A 19793-nucleotide genomic window follows, 5' to 3' on the forward strand; every position below is an offset into this window, starting at 1 on the left:
CATGCGGCCCCCTGAGGCCATTTATCTGGCCCCCGCCGCACTTCTGGAAGGGGCACCTCTTTCATTGGTGGTCAGTGAGAGGAGCACATTGACCATCTCATTAGCCAAAAGCAGGTCCATTGTTCCCATTGAAAAACTGGTCAGTTTGTTGATTTAAATTTACTTGTTCTTTATTTTAAATATTGTATTTGTTCCTGTTTTTTTTTTTGTTTGTTTTGTTTTTTAACTTTAAAATAAGATATGTGCAGTATGCATAGGGATTTGTTCATAGTTTTTTTTATAGTCCAGCCCTCCAACAGTCTGAGGGACAGTGAACTGGCCCCCTGTGTAAAAAGTTTGGGGACCCCTGCCCTAGACTATATCCCTGCCAAATGATCATCTAGCCCGGTATCCATCCCATATGGCTGTTCACATCCAAACATGAATAAAAGTACAAGTGAGTTCCTCAGTCATGCTAGCCGCATTTCAGACGCTCATCAGCCCTGGTGGCTAGTGGCTGCTGTCACTGGGCAGTGCGGTTTGAGAGCATTCCTGTCCTCTCAGAAAGTTCTGGTAGACGTCTGGCGCCAACCAGCCTCTTTCTTCAGTCTCCCAGAACCCTCGGCTTCTAGACCCCCCTCACGGTCGTGCCCGTTCTCCTCGCCAGCTGTACCCTGAGGACCTGGCTCAGAAGAAGGCCCGTTCCTTTCTGCGCCAGCTTGTTCACCTGCCACGTTGCCCACGAGTCCTCCCCTGTCCAGCTAAGCAGCCGCATTTCTTCCCTCTGCTCCTCGGATGAGGTTCTGGGCTGAGACCCCTCCCCACCTCGGTGATCACAGCAGAGGATGAAAACAGATGAATCGGGGACTTACCTTAGGAAAGAGAACGTGCAGTTGAAACATTTCATAGAAAGAAGGTGGCGGATTTCTGCCCACGTGATACAGAGAAGTTGGAGCAATCATAGCCGTGTCTAAAGTTTGGACCGGAGCTCCATGACCTGGTGGAGAGTCTGGGTCTTTTGAGATATCATAGCAGAAATCACAGCTTTTTAAAAAGAAGCCATCCATATGTCCTTATTGCATATGAACTGAAACCATCCAGTCACCTAAGACCAGATTTTGGTTTTTCTTAGTGTCCCCTTCCCAGCAAATTCTGCATGCAAGACGGTGGTGAGGAGGGTGCCCATTACACCCGCTCCATCTCCTCATTTTCAGATTTTTTTACTGTCCCTAAGAAGTTTATAGTCTACTGGGGAAATCTGATTTCATTTGCTTTTATGTTCTATGTGAGTTATATCAAATCCTTCTTAAAATATAAGAGAGGTATAAATATCCCCAGCTTGTGCACAGTAACCATAGTGTGAGGTATGAACTGTCACAACAGGTTGTGGCTGTGCCCAGTGTGTGTGTGATAGGGGACAGACAGGCAGCACTGACTTAGCAAGAGGAAGAATCTCAGGGATGTTCCGGGGAGGTTGGGGTGTGAGCCTTAAAGAGGGCACATTTTCACCGGGGCAGAGACATGTTGTCTGGGGGGTAGGGGTGCAGGCTCAGGCGACTGTGTGGTCAGAGCCCAGGAGTAGGATGGCTGGGGCATGTCTGGGCACACGACTGGCCTGTGGAATGGAGGAGAGGGAGTCAGGCCATATCTGCTAAGCTAGGACTTCACCAGGGCCACAGAGGTGGCTAGACCCCCGAGTCACAGCAGGACTGGGTCTGAAATCCTGTGCTGTAAACACAGCAGATTTCTTGTAAACCAGATTTCCGTGTCTGAGAGTGACCTTTAAGCTTCTAGCTTATTATAAGGTCTACCGGAAAGTTCTGTCCATTTTTGGAATAAAACAAAATACAAATTTTTCTTACCATCAATAAACCTTATTAAATAATATAATTGCCATTATTATTAGTGATTTCTTGCCAGTGTGAGGGCAATTTGTATATCCCATTTTTGAAAAATGTTTTATCTTTTGATGCGAAAAATTGAACCAGTGCTTATTTGATATCTTTTTCATTTTTGGATTTTTTGCCCTTCAAAAAATTTTGTAAAGACAAAAACAAGTGATAGTCGGAGGGTGCTAAGTCCAGGGAATATGGTGGATGTGACAGACATGCTTCTGTAGCATTTCTTCCTTGTTGAAATTCGTAAAAATTATAGTAGCGTAAATGAACTTTATCAGTAGCCATGGGTACACTATCGCTTCACACATAAGACTGGTGAATCAACTTTGTTTTAGTTAATTTGCTACGTCAGTATGTATACATTAAGTGATAAAAATAGAGAGGCACACATGTGCCAAATAAACATGTGCTTACGTGTCAAAACTTGTGATAGAAATGGACAGAACTTTCCGGTAGACCTTATATTTTGGTGTTTCTGAAAAAACGTGTCTAAACTATCAATTGTAATATAAAATGTTGCCCTCAAACTTGCAAGAATGGTTTCCTATTAATCAATCAGACAAGTTGATCACTTCAGGTTGTGCTCAGTATTGTTTTCAACTCCTGCCTTTCCAGTGTAAATGAAAAAGGAAACTCCTGCTCCAATCTGGTTGAATAAATTGTAGAAGTGATAAGTGCTTATTTTTTATATTTGTTTAATAACCTTTGTCAGTTTTGAATGGTAAGTGACTTGTGGCCTTTAATAACAGATAACCCCAAATTACAAAAAGTATGTATAACAACATTTTAACTGCTGAAAAAGCCTGAGTGACCGAAATCTGTGTGAGTAAGACAATCTTACATCTATGCTTTAAAGGAATATTAAATAGAGGTTGGTAACGTCTGTTAAATTTGTATAATATTTGTATAATATCACCTAATAAAACCCACTGAGCTTATTTCTTAGTCTCTTATGTTCAGATAGGCTTATTTTCTTATACTTTTAAGTAATCAAATGTTGTGTTTTCATTTAGGTGGTAAAACCAATCCCGATTAAAGCAGATGGATCTGAGGTCAACACCTTGGCAACTGAGTCACAAGGCGAGGGCCAGACGAGCCCTGCGTCGCCAGCGCCCAGAGGCCGCCGCAGCCCCTCGCCCGGCTCCCCGTCCGGACGCACGGTGAAATCGGAGTCCCCAGGAGTGAGGAGGAAGAGAGTTTCCCCGGTGCCTGTAAGTTAGCGTTTTAGCAGATAGGTTTAGTGTCTGTAATTTTCAGACTCCTCTGTATCACAGAGAAGCCTGCCTAACCACCTGTCAGAGCAGCGATGCTCAAAGTGCGGTCTGCAGACCCGCGGTTGGGGGACAGGGCAAGTCTGGGATGGGACCCTTTCTGTGGCTCCATCAGAACAAATTTTGTAATAAATGGAGATATCACTCACCTCTTGCTGTGTTGAGGCTCCCATTGGTTTGGGGGAGGCTGCATGGTCATCCACCAGAGGTAAACTGAGGCCACGAAAACCCTGCTGTCCCGCCCTCCTCTGTGTTGGGCAGACCTTCTTTGTCAGATGGAGTTTGTGGAGGTCACTCCAGAAGAAAACAATGTAAGTGGTAAAATTTGCAATTTCAAGCAAAAATTAGAATCTTAGAAAACTCATTCAACCACTGTACACTTTAGGATCTGTACTAGACAAAGTACCCCCCCTGTTCTTTGTAGTGGCTACATAGCATCTTATTATCTGGATAAACCAGTTTATTTAATAAACTACACACTAATGCATGTTTATATATTCCTTCCTAACCTTTCATTACCAAAAAAATGGTGAAGTGTTCGTATGCATCCATGATTTTGCACATCTGTGAGCATATCCGTAGTCTGAATGCTCAGCATGTCAAACAGCATGTGTACACATACATGTTACCTGTCAAGTAACTGCCTATTAAAAATGAATGGCTTTACTGAGATCTAATTCATATAATTTGCCTGTTTAAACTATATAATGCCTCGGTTTTTGGTATGATTACAGTCAGACCTAACCCTACAATACACTTACTCTGCCTAAAGGAGACCCCAGACCAGTTACCAGCTTCTCCCCAGCCCTGGGCAGCCACCCCCATTTCTCGCTCCATGTGTAACTCTCCTATTCTGGACATTTCATATAAAAGCAGTCATAGTGTGTGTGGCCTTCTGAGACTGGCTTCTTTCACTTAGCTTTGTGCATCTCAGTTCTTCATGGTATAACTTCCGTGAGCATCCCAACCAATTTTAATGGCAGAATAATATATTCTGTCATGTGGATATACATATTTTGCTTATCCATTCATCGGTTGGTGGACATTTGGGGTGTTTCTACTTTTTACCTATTGTGAGTAATGTTTCCTATGAACATTTCGGTACAAGTTTTTGTGGGGACATATCTTCATCCCTCGGGTTTGTGTGGAGGAGGAGAATTGCTGGGTGGTGTGTTTTCTGAAATCCCTGCACCACGGGGCTTTCCCTGTAGGAGGGTTTCCACCACCACGTGTGCTCACCAGCTCTCCTCATCATCTCTCAGCTCCTCACTCAGGCCTTAGACAGAACTGGGATTGCCCTGGGGCATTGAGAGAGAGCCTAGGTTCAAGGGGAGCCAGCAGAGTTTCTGTCAGCCTCCAGTGCGACTATGTAATCTGGGAAGTCAGTTGCATTAGTTGTTTATAAGTTACCAGTTGCAGAAGAGAACACATTAACTGAAAACCAGGAACTGGATGTTTACTGTTTATTTTTATTTTATTTTTTAAGTGACAGGATGGAAGGCAGAGAGACTCCCACATGTACCCAAGATCTACCAAGCACATGCCCACCAGGGGGCGGTGCTCTGCTCATCTGGGACATTGCTACGTTGCAACTGGAGACATTCTAGCACAGGGGTTGGGAACCTTTTTGGCTGAGAGAGCCATGAACGCCACATATTTTGAACTAATTCTGTGAGAGCCATACGACGACCCGTGTACATTAAGCATTATCCAATAAAAATTTGGTGTTGTCCCGGAGGACAGCTGTGATTGGCTCTAGCCAACCACAACTATGAACATGAGCAGTAGGAAATGAATGGATTATAATACATGAGAATGTTTTATATTTTTAATGTTATTTTTTTATATTAAAGACTTGTCTGCGAGCCAGATGCAGCCATCAAAAGAGACACATCTGGCTCAAGAGCCATGGGCTCCCCACCCGCTCTGGTGCCTGAGGCGGAGGCCATGGAGCTGTCCTCAGCACCTGGGCCAACTTTGCTCCAGTGGAGCCTTAGCTGCAGGAGGGGAAGAGAGAGACAGTGAGGAAGGAGAGGGGGAGGGGTGGAGAAGCAGATGGGTGCTTCTCCTGTGTGCCCTGACTGGGAATTGAACCCAGGACTTTCACATGCTGGGCTGACGCTCTACCACTGAGCCAGGGATGGAACTGGATGTTTAAATTTAATAGAAATAAATAATTTTGCAGCTTGGGGGGTAAATTTTTTATGCATTTTATTTTGGTTTCCAAAGTACTTTTCAGAGAACTCAAATATTTATACTATTACCCCGTGGTTATCTCTCCCAGCCAAAGATGTATCGTTAGTTATGGGATGACTTGAGATTTTAGAAGTTTACTTGTGATGAGCATGTCAGACAAAAAAGCACTTGCAAAATACATTTTGTTCCATTATATTAAATGCTGAGAAAATGTTTTATTTTCAGGATATAAAATGCCACATAGCTGTCTGATAGAACCATTTTGGGGTAATTGTTTCTTTTCAAGAATTAAGCCATTTTCTTAACAAAAGCCAATGTTGTGAAGTTTCAGAGCGGGAGAATCACGCCACCTCGAAGAGCCCCCTCCCCGGATGGCTTCTCACCGTACAGCCCCGAGGAGACAAGCCGCAGGGTGAACAAGGTGATGCGGGCCCGGCTCTACCTGCTGCAGCAGATTGGGCCGAACTCCTTCCTCATCGGAGGGGACAGTCCTGACAACAAGTACCGTGTGTTCATCGGGCCACAGGTGTGCTTCGCCACCACGCGGTGTTTCGTGATGTCTGCTCTTAGACTCATAAAATGCTCTAGCTTTCTGCAATTTGGTCAACAAAAGCGAGCTTAAAATATATTTTGGGCTAATAACTAATTTTTTTTAATTTATTTATTTTTACAGAGACAGAGAGTGAGTCAGAGAGAGGGATAGACTGGGACAGACAGACAGGAATGGAGAGAGATGAGAAGCATCAATCATTAGTTTTTCATTGCGCGTTGCAACACCTTAGTTGTTCATTGATTGCTTTCTCATATGTGCCTTGACTGCGGGCTTTCAGCAGACCGAGTAACCCCTTGCTGGGGCCAGCGACCTTGAGTTCAAGCTGGTGGGCTTTTCCTCAAACCAGATGAGCCTGCACTCAAACTGGCGACCTCGGGGGTCTCGAACCTGGGTTCTTTGCATCCCAGTCCGACACTCTATCCACTGTGCCACTGCCTGGTCAGGCGGGCTAATAACTTTTTCTTTTTTTTTTTTTTTTGTATTTTTCTGAAGCTGGAAATGGGGAGAGACAGTCAGACAGACTCCCGCATGCGCCCGACCGGGATCCACCCCGCACGCCCACCAGGGGGCGATGCTCTGCCCCTCCGGGGCGTCGCTCTGCCGCGACCAGAGCCACTCTAGCACCTGGGGCAAAGGCCAAGGAGCCATCCCCAGCTCCTGGGCCATCTTGGCTCCAATGGAGCCTTGGCTGCGGGAGGGGAAGAGAGAGACAGAGAGGAAGGAGGGGGGGGGTGAAGAAGCAAATGGATGCTTCTCCTATGTGCCCTGGCCAGGAATCGAACCCTCACCAGACCGACGCTCTACCGCTGAGCCAACCGGCCAGGGCCCTAATAATTATTTTTAATGTGTTTATAAAGGTCTTGACTTTGACTTAATATACTTTAGAATGCAGATTTGATCTATTTTCATAAATTCACCAAAAATAAGAGATTAATCTGTGGGGATACCTATTGACTTGCATATTGATTAATAGAAAAGCTAGTATAAGCCTGACCTATGGTGGCGCAGTGGATAAAGCATTGACCTGGAACACTGAGGTCACGGGTTTGAAACCCCGGGCTTGCCTAGTCAAGGCACATATGGGAGTTGATGCTTCCTGCCTCCTCCCTCCCCCTTCACTTCCTCTTTCTCTCGCTCTCTCTCTCAAAAATGAATAAATACAGTCTTAAAAAATAAAATGAAGTAAATTAAAAAATAAAATATAGAAAAACTAGTATACTTGGAGATGCTTTTTAAGAAGTGATTGACTGAGGAACTAACAGAACCACATAACCGTCATGTTGGGTCTGCTTTAACCCTGTAGAACTGCAGCTGTGGGCGCGGCACATTCTGCATTCACCTGCTGTTCGTCATGCTCCGGGTATTTCAGCTGGAACCTTCGGACCCGATGCTATGGAGAAAAACTTTAAAGAATTTTGAGGTAAGATTAAATAAATGCTTTAGAGTAAAATGATCAACACATTTTTATGGTATAGTTCTAAAAATTTTCTATGAGCCCTAAACTTAAATAGTGGTCATTTTGCAGGTTTGTGGATATAAATAGTTGTCTATTGACGAATTAGGTTTTTCTTGTTTTTTTCTTCTTTTCCAAGTGAAAAGAGGGGAGATAGAGAGGCAGACTCCCCCATACCCCCCAACCAAGATCCACCTGGTAACACCCATCTGGGGCTGATGCTCTGCCCATCTGGAGCCCAAGGTTGCAACTGAGCTATTTTTAGTACCTGAGGCAGAGGCTCCACAGAGCCATCCTTAGTGCCTGGGGCTGATATGCTCAAACCAGTTGAGCCATGGCTGCAGGTGGGGGGGGGGGAGGGGGAGGAGGAGGAGGAGGGGTGGAGAAGTGGATGGGCGGATGGGCGCTTCTGCTGTGTGCCCTTACTGGGAATCAAACCTGAGACATCCATATGCCAGGCCAACGCTCTACTACTGAGCCAACCAACCAGGGCCTGGTTTTTTCTTCTAGACTGAAAAATGAGTAAGCACTGACTGGCTGTAAGAATACCATCCTTCATAAAAGCTGTGTGTATGCTTCATATAAAGTTCTTACATTGGCTTTATGAAAAACTTATGAAACAAAAAAATAATTCAGCTTCTAGGACTCTCCAAATGTGTGTTCTGGCCCAGATGTCATTGTTACTGTCTTTTTTTCAATGTTAGGTTGAGAGTTTGTTCCAGAAATACCACAGCAGGCGCAGCTCACGGATCAAAGCCCCATCTCGCAACACCATCCAGAAGTTTGTGTCCCGCATGTCTAACTCGCACACGCTCTCATCCCCAAGCACGTCCACGTCCAGTTCAGAAAACAGGTCAGTCCTTCTCAAAGAGTTAAAAGCATTAACCAGGGGTGCTTTGTAGTTTTAAGGGTGATATTTTACATCTGCTTAAGTTGCTCTGGATGATTTAACTATCGTATCTTGGCTTTTGAGTTCAAGTCAAGGGTAAAAAACATTAAAGGTCATATGAACATGCGTGTATGTGTGTGTGTGTTAGAGAAGTGGCACCTTAAATATCAGGCTGTAATACACAACTACTTCCCAAGAAAGGTGTGGCAGAGATGGAGCGAGGGGCTCTCTTCTTGGCCAGCACTTGTGCCGAGCATGAACATGGTACACACCTGTTTGTGTTCACGGCAGCCTCTCGGGCTCGTCACCGGGCAGGAGAAGGGGCAAGGCCAGGTGTAGACCATCAACTGCTCTAATGCAGGGCACCACCATGTCACCCGCAGATGCCTCACTTCCAGGGGTGCTTGTGAAGGCACTTCACCTGTGAGAGCAGAAGCGTGCCGTCCTAGACACACAGGCGTGTTGTCACACTAGACACAGCTGCTGTCACCTCTGGTTCTCAGGCTCCCTGCTGCCTTGTTGCTGAAGATGATAGAGTCACCCCAATGTCCCTTGTGTGTTGTGTGTCTGGTGAGTCGCTGTGACTCCCGGGGACCAGAGAGTGTGTGCCCACACACTCCGCCTGCGGCTTCTTCCCCAGAGTCCATCCACCCTTCCAGCCTCCAGTCTGCCTTCCTGCCATCCACACTCTGGGTCTGCGAGCTGTGTGTGCACACGGGCCCTCAGAAGGCCCTCTGCTGCAGGGCTGGGCGCACCATCTGTACTGTGTCTCTTCTCCATGGCTGTCTGAGTACATCCTGCCCGGGGAGCCCCTCTTTCCGCCCTGTTCCCTCACAGGGTTTTCACGATAAAACAGAAAGAAGGGAGAAGGGACGAGTGGAGGCAGCGGCTGGGCCAGCCATTGCGTCCACACAGGGCAGGCGTCTCGTGTGAATTTGCCTTGCTTTCCATGTTTCTTCTTTGGTTTTAATGTAGAAGTGAGGTTTTGCAGTACCCCAGAAAGGAGTGCTGGTTCTCTTGCCAGGGCAACTTTAGTGTGTTCCCAGGGCACCCCGGGTTGAGAAGTCCAGGTCTAAGGGATGAAACCCCACCCTGGCCCCCATCAGTGTCCTCAGGGCTGCACCTGCTTCAGCATTCACCATGACCGGAAAGGGATGTGCGGACAAAGGCCCAGGGGAGGAAGAACTAAGAGAGGCTCTCTTATCTATGGGAAAAGTTCATGGTTGAATTATATTTTTATTATTTGATTAATGAATTATTTTAGAATCCTAAAGTTTTAAGAATTTTTGGACCTTTGCCTAGTTCCCATGGGTCAATGATGCATAAAGCCGAAAGCGGTCACCCCCTCCTCTGAGCGGCGGCAGCATCATCGGATCCGGAGTTATCTGGGCTTCTAGTTCAAGGCTCTCTCTCTCTCTCTCTCACCCCTCGGCTCTTCAGAGTATGATGAAGAAAATAAGCTTTTATTTCTCAAGCCTTCTGTTAGACTCATTCTAGATTCTGTCTCCTTTTGATGGATATTTCTGTGGCCCCTTATGTTGGAAAAAAAATAACAAATGCTTACAACTAGATAACCAAAGTTTGAATAGAAATCTCCGAGGTGAAAGAGCAGCACCTCCCAGATGTGGGGTGGCCACCAGTTGGTGGGGTTTTTTGTGTCTGTGGTTCCCAGGGGGCGGGGAGTGAAATCTTGATATACTGAGATTGTGCTGTGTGAGTGAGGATGCTCATGTTTGTCATCTCAGCTTTTTTTTTTTAAAGTTTATCTGGGTTATCTGGTTACATTGTATTAATCTTTTTTTTTTTTTTTTTTTTTTGTATTTTTCTGAAGTTGGAAATGGGGAGGTAGTCAGACTCCTGCATGTGCCCGACCGGGATCCACCTGGCATGCCCACCAGGGGGCGATGCTCTGCCCTTCTGGGGCATTGCTCTGTTGTAACCAGAGCCATTCTAGCACCTGAGGCAGAGGCCATGGAGCCATCCTCAGCGCCTGGGCCAACTTTGCTCCAATGGAGCCTTGGCTGCGGGAGGGGAAGAGAAAAACAGAGAGGAAGAAGAGGGGTAGGGGTGGAGAAGCAGATGGGCGCCTCTCTTGTGTGCCCTGGCCGGGAATTGAACCCAGGACTCCTGCACGCCAGGCCGACACTCTACCACTAAGCCAACCAGCCAGGGCTGCATTGTATTAATCTTAATGGTATATAAGAAACAATGAAAAAACAGGATTGGGACCAATTTAATAGACTTACAAAAAGTAATTACCAGAAAAAAGAAAGCCTGCAAACAGGAACATCAGGTTCCAGTACAGGAATGGGCAAAGAACATGAAAAGGATGCACACGAAGGAAGAATTTCAGAGGGCTAACAAGCATATAAAAATTGTTTCATCCACCTCATAACTAAGGCAATGCTCATTTTGATAAAAGATGCCAAATTTATTTGCATAGTTAGTGGAAACCTTTGTGATGAGACAGTTCAGTTCTTGTAAGGATATGCGTGTTCCTATGTATGTGAAGTGGCCTTCTAAAACGTGTATTTGGCCCAGTAAAGGCACTTTTTTATGAAGAAAATTGTAATCTAAGAAATGCACAGACTTACAGAGATGGCTGTTTTTCAGTTTTATGGTGAAAAGTTGGGAACGGCTTAAATACGCAGCGAGTGAAAGGTAAAGTCCACTCCTTCTCCGGATGGTTCGTGCAGCCATTAACGTTATACTTCTGAAGAGGATTGATGAGGCTCCAACCAGCAGAGCTATCCGGCCAGGGCTTATTTTTTATTCTTATTTATTTTTTAGAGACAGAGAGAGGAAGGGAGAGAGAGGGGAGAGGGAAGGGAAGCATTCACTTGTTGTTCCACTCAATCGTGCATTCATTGGTTGCTTCCCGTGTGTGCCCTGACCGGGAGTCAAACCTGCAACCTTGTTGTTTTGGGACAATGCTCTTAGCCAAGTAAGCTAACTAGCCAGGGCCACAAGTGTAATTTCTATGATAAAAATTTTAAGAATGTGAAATTGTACATGTTTATATATAAGTGCTGTGAATAATATTCACAAAAATATATACTTGGGGAAAAAATGGGCAGAAAATACCCCAAAATGGAATATTTTTAAGTCAGAAGATCATTTAAGTAATAAATTGCACTTACACCTGACCAGGCATTTGCTCAGTGGATAGAGCATTGCCTAGGATGCTAATGACCCAGGTTCAAAAGGGCCGGGGGCAGGCCGGGGGCGCGCAGGGAGGAGGATGTCCTTCTCAAACAAAAGGCTCATGATGGGTCTACCACAAACCACCTTTATCATCCAGGGCACCTTATTCAACACCCCAGAACCTTGTCTTTGTGTTGTCATGGACATGGTTTTGATGTTAAAAGCTACTCCACACATTGTAAAGTATCCAACAAAAATGTATAAAGTTGGAAATGAAATGCTTCTCTCCAGCCTGGTCTGCACCATCTTTTAGGTCATGGACGTGTACATTTAGTATTTTGAGAAATACTACCAAATTCCTTTCCAAAAATTTGTTTTTCCTCCTACCAGCAGTACATGAGAGCCTGTTTCCTATTCACTATTAGGGCCAGATGTGACCAGCTTAATAAACTTTCATCTATCAAATTTAAAAAAATAAAAGACAAAATGGTGTCATTCATTTTAGTAAACATTTTCTACTTTTTCCATGTTTATTGGTTATTGGTATTTTTACTTTGTCTTTTTATCTTTTTTATTTTATTGGTAGTATTTTTCTTACTGATTTTTAAGAGCACTTTGTATATTCATATATATATATACACACACACACTATAATTCAAATATACACGATATAGTGACAATTTTGCCATAAATGGAATCATTCTATACCAGTTTGAATTCTGTCATGTTACCTGCTTTTTTCACCATATAGTATACTGTGGGCATTGCTCTTTGTTACTATTTATGGACCTCTTATATGTTAAAGACTTCATGGTGTTGGGGTTACCAATTTTTAATCTTTTGATGTTCATTAGGTTGACTTTTTTATTATGCTAAATAATACTGCAGTGAAAATTCTCATATGGATATCTGTCTCTTTATTTCTTTAAGATATATTCCTAGAGATCCAGATGAAAGCTTGTCTATAATTTAAAAAATGACACGTTTCTAGATTAGTTTCTAGAAACGTTGGGCCAGTTTACACCCATAAAGGGTGTCAGAAATGAGCCTTCACACCTGGGATGTGGACTGGCTGATCTGTAGGGTCCTTTCCATCCCTGAGACCCTGGAACTGTCAGTGTGCAGTGTGTTGGTGCAGCATCACATCTTAGAGCAGTTTTGTTTATGCAAACGTTGTAAGAGCAGATTTTGGGGTACAGTACTTACCTCTCAAATATTGTACTTTAGATACGGAGTGGTATTCCTACCGAGGTAAGGTTCACTCATACCCACAGTCCGTAAATGCACAGAGGTGTGAATCTGGTGTAAAGTTACTGTATCCATAGGAGAAAGAAGTATCTCTCAAATAGTTACGTGTCAGAGGGACCTAAACAAGATTCCCTCACTGTTCACAATCTGAAGCCATTTGGCATGTGGCCTGCGTCTGTTGGCCCCTTGGTGGTGAGCTGACTGTTGTCTCCATGGTTTGCAGCATGAAGGACGAGGAGGAACAGATGTGCCCCATCTGCCTGCTGGGCATGCTGGACGAGGAGAGCCTGACCGTGTGTGAGGACGGCTGCCGCAACAAGCTGCACCACCACTGCATGTCCATCTGTAGGTGCCCCTCTGCCCCCGCCCCTTCCCCCGGCTGGTCCATCTGTAGGTGCCCTCCTGCCCCTTCCCCCGGCTGATCCATCTGTAGATGCCCTCCTGCCCCTTCCCCCGGCTGGTCCATCTGTAGATGCCCTCCTGCCCCTTCCCCCGGCTGGTCCATCTGTAGATGCCCCTCTGCCCCCGCCCCTTCCCCCGGCTGGTCCATCTGTAGGTGCCCCTCTGCCCCCGCCCCTTCCCCCAGCTGGTCCATCTGTAGATGCCCCTCTGCCCCCGCCTCTTCCCCCAGCTGGTCCATCTGTAGATGCCCTCCTGCCCCTTCCCCCGGCTGGTCCATCTGTAGATGCCCTCCTGCCCCTTCCCCCGGCTGGTCCATCTGTAGGTGCCCCTCTGCCCCCGCCTCTTCCCCCAGCTGGTCCATCTGTAGATGCCCTCCTGCCCCTCCCCCGCTGGTCCATCTGTAGATGCCCTCCTGCCCCTCCCCCGCTGGTCCATCTGTAAATGCCCTCCTGCCCCTCCCCCGCTGGTCCATCTGTAGATGCCCTCCTGCCCCTCCCCCGGCTGGTCCATCTGTAGATGCCCTCCTGCCCCTTCCCCTGGCTAGTCCATCTGTAGATGCCCTCCTGCCCCTCCCCTGCTGGTCCATCTGTAGATGCCCTCCTGCCCCTCCCCCGTTGGTCCATCTGTAGGTGCCCTCCCCGCCCTACTCCCCTGGCAGTGCGTAGCAGACAGCACGGCCGTTTCTCGGGGAATACTGTCTGTATATCTTGTCCTTAGGATTTTCTTTTTTTTCAGCTTGCTTTATTTTAAGAATACGGTATGCCACACACAGAACGTGCTCTGTGTGTCAACTGGTCAGCACTAGGCTTCTGTAGGTAGTGTTTGGGGGAGTCAGAAGTTACTCACAGACTTAGCTGCGCTAGGGGGGTGTCAGGGTCCCGACCCCTGCTTTGTTCAAGGGTTGACTGTATATTATTTAGGATTTGAACATGGATTTTGAGGAGCTTGGTGAGAGAAGGAAAGAACTACGTGGGCCCTATGTGATGTTTTCAACAGATGGGAGTTTAGGAACTGTCAAGAGATGAGCTGTGTTAGCAAGGAAATGTAGTCGAGTGTGACAGATGGAAGGCATGCAAAGAGTGGAAACAGTGGTGATCCGGAAGGCGCCCACGCAGGAGGGTGGGTAGGGGTGACGCCTGGGCAGGCACCATAAGAGGTCACAGTGAGGTTTGGAAGGACAGCAGATCATCACGTGGGCAGGTGATCTAACACCAGTGAGCAACCACATTTGTAACTAACGAAATGGCATTTGCAAAGGGTCTGACCGTCAGAGTCACTGAATCTGCTGCTGTGTTGGCCTGCTCTTGGGTAAATGTTATGTCAGGTTACTTTCTGAGGTTTGCTCCATATGTCAGTCCTGAACTAACCATTGTGAAGTTATTACCTGCAGTAATTTAAGGTCTTTCCTCTCCAGGGGCAGAAGAATGCAGGAGAAATAGAGAACCTCTGATATGTCCCCTCTGTAGATCTAAGTGGAGATCCCATGACTTCTACAGGTAATGGTTTGGAATAACTGATGCAGATACGTTAGATTAAAAATTAAAATGTTCTCAAAGTGGTTCTGAAATCTGCGAGTCACTCTGAGCAGGTTCTGTTGATTTCTCCCTCAGTCACGAGCTGTCGAGCCCTGGTGACGCCCCGTCCTCTCTGCGGGCTGCCCCACCACCCGCCGCGCCGCCGCAGCCTCTGTCAGGGCCACAGCGCCGGGGCCAGGACAGCAGCTTCAGCCTGACCCACTACGGGGCTCAGCAGATCCCCGCCGCCTACAAAGACCTCGCCGAACCCTGGATTCAGGTAGGTGTTCTTGCTCTTCATAGGCTGTGGGCACTGTCTCCCCAGGTGTTTTCCATGGGAGAAGGTACTTGCCTGGCCTGCCCTCTTGCCTCCTGTGGTCTGGGCACCGTGTGGCTTATCACCAAGCTCAGCTGTGAGAAACACCCCTAGAGGTACATCCTCTGAACTAGCCAACCCGCATGGCTACCCAGAGCCCTGTGGGGCTCCCTCCTCCCCATGTTGGCTGCTACACCGGCTGAGAAGCTGTCCTTTTTCTTACATTGTGGCCACTTAACACTCAGCCTCTCCTTTCCATGTCCCTGTGGCCTGTAAGGGGTTTCAATTGCTGAGTGGGCAAGGTTTCCATTCCTTTACCTTCCCTCCAGATAACTAACTGCTTTTCATCCTTGGTAAACTGGAATTTCAGTCACTTGGGTTTTTTGTCCATTCTGTTTTATTAGAACCCAGAACCAGACAGTGTCTTAAGTATCCAAAGGAGAGTAACATTTTTTTTTCTATTGTTTAAGTGAGAGGAGGGGACATAGAGACAGACTCCTGCATGCGCCCCAATTGGCATCCCTCGGCAACCCTGTCTTGGGGCCATGCTCGCAACTGAGCTATTTTTAGCACCTGAGGTGGAAGCTCCATGGAGCCATTCTCAGCACCTGGGCCGCTGTGCTCAAATCATGGAGCCATGGCTGCGGGAAAGGGAAGAGAGAGAGAGAGAAAGTGGGGGAGAAACAGATGGGTGCTTCTCCTGTGTGCCCTGGCTGAAATTCGAACCCGGGACTTCCACACGTTGGGCCAATGCTCTACCACTGAGCCAACAGGCCAGAGCCACATACACTGCTCACAAAAATTAGGGGATATTTTGTCACTTCATATTCATTTTGAAATATCCCCTAATTTTTGTGAGCAGTATGTTTTCGATAATATGTTAAATTCTGTTTCATATTCTTGAACTTGTCAAACAGGCACAGTAACTCATTGAGCTTCCTATATCATTAGGTTTTGTTTCCTTTTTCATTGTCTCCTGCAGCTTTGGGTCTTTGCTCAGCATGTTAGCAAGCTTTTCCGAATCTGGTAACATTTGCAACATAATAAATACATCTGACTTTTTTTGTCTAGTTCATGAATGGTATTTAGCCCCTCGCCTGCCCTTTAATGGGTCCTCAGGAGAACCCTGCATCTGTGCTTGCTGTGGGTTGGTTGAGGCTGCACCTCCAGGTGTTCTGTGAAGGAGGGCATGTGAGGAGCAAGAAGATTCAGATAGCGATGTGCTGTTACCCACGCTGGGCATGTAATGAGCCCCCTGTGGTCCATGCGATCCAATCTCCTTAACTCTCACTGTATGACACATACACACATAAAATAGGTCATTTGCTTTTCCCAAAATTGGTTTTCCATCTGTAATATTTAAAAAAATTTTATATAAGTTATCTTAGTTATAACATTTACTGTTAGCTAACTGGCCCATAATGTCAAGACGGTGGAGCCTTCCTTTCTGGAGGGACTCCGGCTTTGCGGGCACGGTAGTGAGGACTGTGGTAGCATCCTCGGCTGATTAGAACACAAGAATTTTTTCTTTCTTGTTATTTCCACTCCATCAGTCACAGACCCACCTGTTTAGTCTGTTTTCTTTTTATTTTTTAACCTTTTTGTACAAGATGAAAATCAATTAGAAGTTTTTTACTTCACCATTGTCATCCAAGAGCAGTGCTCTGTGTCCCCTGTCACCTCGGAGCAGTGCCTGTGTCCCCTGTCACCCCGAGAGCAGTGCCTGTGTCCACTGTAACCCAGAGGAGCAGAGCGGTGCCCGTGTCCACTGTCACCCTGGGGAGCAGAGCCTGTGTCCCCTGTCACCCCGGGAGCAGTGCCCATGTCCCCTGTCACCCTGGGGAGCAGTGCCTGTGTCCCCTGTCACCCCGGGAGCAGTGCCTGTGTCCCCTGTCTCCCTGGGGAGCAGTGCCTGTGTCCCCTGTCACCCCAGGAGCAGTGCCTGTGTCCACTGTCACCTGGGGAGCAATGCCTGTGTCCCCTGTCACCCTGGGGAGCAGGGCCTGTGTCCCCTGTCACCCTGGGGAGCAGGGCCTGTGTCCCCTGTCACCTCGGAGGAACAGTGCTGTGTATCTTGACCGCTCCCTTCCAGGGCCTTTCTTGATTTCCCTTTTCTTGATATTACTGTCAACTTCCTGCATACAAACACAGAGTGGGCTTCTCTGACGTGTCTGCTTTGTGGTGAGCAGTGGCACACAGAAACGAGTGCACACACACACATCCCCACCTGACCACTGGCCTGCACTCCTAATTTTAACTGTGCTAATAAGTGCTAAGGGTTTTTGATATGTACCAGTGACTCTCAACGGTCAGTTCCTTATTATGATTGTCAAGAACTGACTGGACTCCTTTTTGGAATTTGAAATTGTGTAGGGCAGTAAAGGTTTTAGAAGTGCCATTTTCCCTTAGTGATAAAAGTGGGTGCTCACTCAGCATCCTGTGGTCCCTGCATTTGTCCTCACGTTGCACTCCCTGTGTGTGTCGATTGCAGGTGTTTGGAATGGAACTCGTTGGCTGCTTGTTCTCAAGAAACTGGAACGTCCGCGAGATGGCTCTCCGGCGTCTGTCCCATGATGTCAGCGGGGCGCTGCTGCTGGCGCATGGCGAGAGCACTGGGCACTCGGGCGGGAGCAGCCCAAGTGCCTCTGGAGCCGCCGCCGGGCCAGCGCCACCCGGCGTGCCTGGGGACGTGGTGGGGGCCTGCTGCAGCGTCCTGTCCCTGGTCTGTGCCGACCCTGTCTACAAAGTGTATGTTGCTGCTTTAGTAAGTAGCTTTCATCTCTAACCACAGCATTATGGGGCACTTAGTTGGTGTTGGGTTGCTTATAGATGTCATTTTTGAAGATCCAGTAACAATTTAATTTTTGAAAACCTAAAGTTTGTTTTTATTTCATAATCCCAGGAAATTGCAGTTTTCCATTTAATCTCTTCATTTGGGTTTTATTTTAACCTGTTCAAGTTTTATTTTATACTATTTACTTCCCTCCCCTAAGTAACTGTGTCTTGCTGTTCATATCTTTACATTTCCCTTACTTTACACTTGACCAGATTAAGGCTTCTTTATGGGATGATAGCAAATTGATTGATTACTTTGTTGTTGTCTTTTTAATTTGGTATCAGTAGACACTAAAGAGAACTGATTTTTGTTTTGTTTTATTTGTTTTGTTTTCTTAAGTGAGAAGTGGGGAGGCAGAGACTCCTGCATGTGCCCTGACTGGGATCCACCTGGCAAGCCCACTAGGGGGTGATGCTTTGCCCATCTGGGGCCATTGCATCGTTGCTTGGCAACCGAGCTAATTTAGGTCCTGAGGCGAGGCCATGGAACCATCCTAAGCGCCCAGGGCCAACTCACTCCAACAAAGCCATGGCTGTGGGAGGAAAAGAGAGAAAGAAGGGGGGGGGGGGGGTTGAAAAGCAGATGGTCACTTCTCCTATGTGCCCTTTTGGGGAATCAAACCTGGGACTTCCTCACACCAGGCCAATGCTCTACTACTGAGCCAACCAGCCAGGGCTAAGGAGAACTTATTTTTAATAAACATTGTATGGAAATTCAGGAATATTTTCAAAAGAGGGTTCCATGACATAGAAGACTACTGAGTTGTTTTTCTAACCTAATGTGTTAGAAGCTATCTTGCATGAGCAAGCTGGAAGGAGGAAGGGGCGGGTCTGTCTGTAATTTCGGAGGCTCGTTTCACTGTTTCCATTCTGAGCACAGAACAGTGTTGAGAACAGGGTTTCTCAGCCTCAGCTCTGCTGAGCTAGATCACCCTGTGTTGGAGGCAGGAGGGCGGGGCTGGGCTTCATAGGATGTTAGCGGCATCCTTGCCTCTTTTCACTGGATCCCAGGAGTAAACCTTTCTCCAACCAGTTATGACAACCAAGAACATTCCTAGGAATTGCTGCCTGTTCCCTGAGAGTCAGAATTGCCCCTCTAGCTCAGAACCGCTACTTTAGAAAAAATTTTTTCCAGCTCTGTTTCAAATCTCATTATTTCCTCTGCTTCCACTTCCAAATTTTTTTCTCATCCATTCTATAGCAACCGTATCTAGTGCATCTTGAGTAGCATACCATGATGGTTATGAACATGAGCTTGAAGTCAGAATCGAATAACTTCATTTATCATCCAAAGTGGGATACCTGAATAATCTGCTAGTTAAACAGGCAAGCCTAGGCAACCTGGACGTGTGGTCAACATTATCGAGACCTTGACTCAAATTCTAGGTCTCCCGTTTGCTAGTAGTGTGACTTTAGAACTCCAACTTTAGCTTTCTCACCTGTAGATTAATGAAGATGTTTACCTCTTGGGGTTGAAATAGAAACCTCTAACTCTAATGACTAGCACAATGTGAGAACACTGAATATGTACTAATCACCATCATTTTTTATATTGCTACTTTGATTACTCCCCAGCTCAGAAACAGAGGTTTCTGTTGCTTCCTCAGCATTTCCTGAAGCATATTCTGAGGAAGGTTGGCAGGATTGCAAAAAGTTCGCTGAAGAAAGATGTCTGTATTCACTTAAAATTCATGAACACACCCTGGCCAGATAGCTCTCTTGCTTAGAGTGTTGTCTCAAAGTGCAGAGGTTGCCAGTTCCATTCCTGGTCAGGGCACATAACAGGAACAGATCTGTGTTACTGTCTGTCTGTCTCTCTCTCCTCCTCTCCTCCCCCTCCCTCCCATCCTGTATCTCTAAAATCAGTAATGAATTAAAAAACCTTTAGCCTGACCAGGCGGTGGCACAGTAGATAGAGCATCAGACTGGGGCGCAGAGGATGCAGGTTTGAAACCTGAGGTCGCTGGCTTGAGTGCGGGCTCATCTGGTTTGAGCAAAGCTCACCAGCTTGGACCCAAGGTTGCTGGCTTGAGCAAGGGTTCACTCGCCCTGCTGTAACACCAGTCAAGGCACATATGATAAATCAATCAGTGAA

General features: G+C 46.6%; 1 protein-coding gene across 2 annotated transcripts in view; it reads left to right on the forward strand.

The window, feature by feature from the left end:
- MAP3K1 (mitogen-activated protein kinase kinase kinase 1) overlaps positions 1-19793 on the forward strand; it is a 78339-nt gene that overhangs the window by 40656 nt on the left and 17890 nt on the right. For both annotated transcript variants that reach the window (XM_066240916.1, XM_066240925.1), the window contains exons 3-10: positions 2891-3088; positions 5670-5870; positions 7201-7317; positions 8055-8203; positions 12855-12976; positions 14448-14529; positions 14644-14827; positions 17355-17627. In XM_066240916.1, coding sequence (XP_066097013.1) covers positions 2891-3088; positions 5670-5870; positions 7201-7317; positions 8055-8203; positions 12855-12976; positions 14448-14529; positions 14644-14827; positions 17355-17627 — 1326 coding nt within the window. The remainder of the gene's footprint in view (positions 1-2890; positions 3089-5669; positions 5871-7200; positions 7318-8054; positions 8204-12854; positions 12977-14447; positions 14530-14643; positions 14828-17354; positions 17628-19793) is intronic.

This window comes from Saccopteryx bilineata, chromosome 1, assembly GCF_036850765.1.
Source record: "Saccopteryx bilineata isolate mSacBil1 chromosome 1, mSacBil1_pri_phased_curated, whole genome shotgun sequence".
NCBI classification, from domain to species: Eukaryota; Metazoa; Chordata; class Mammalia; order Chiroptera; family Emballonuridae; genus Saccopteryx; species Saccopteryx bilineata.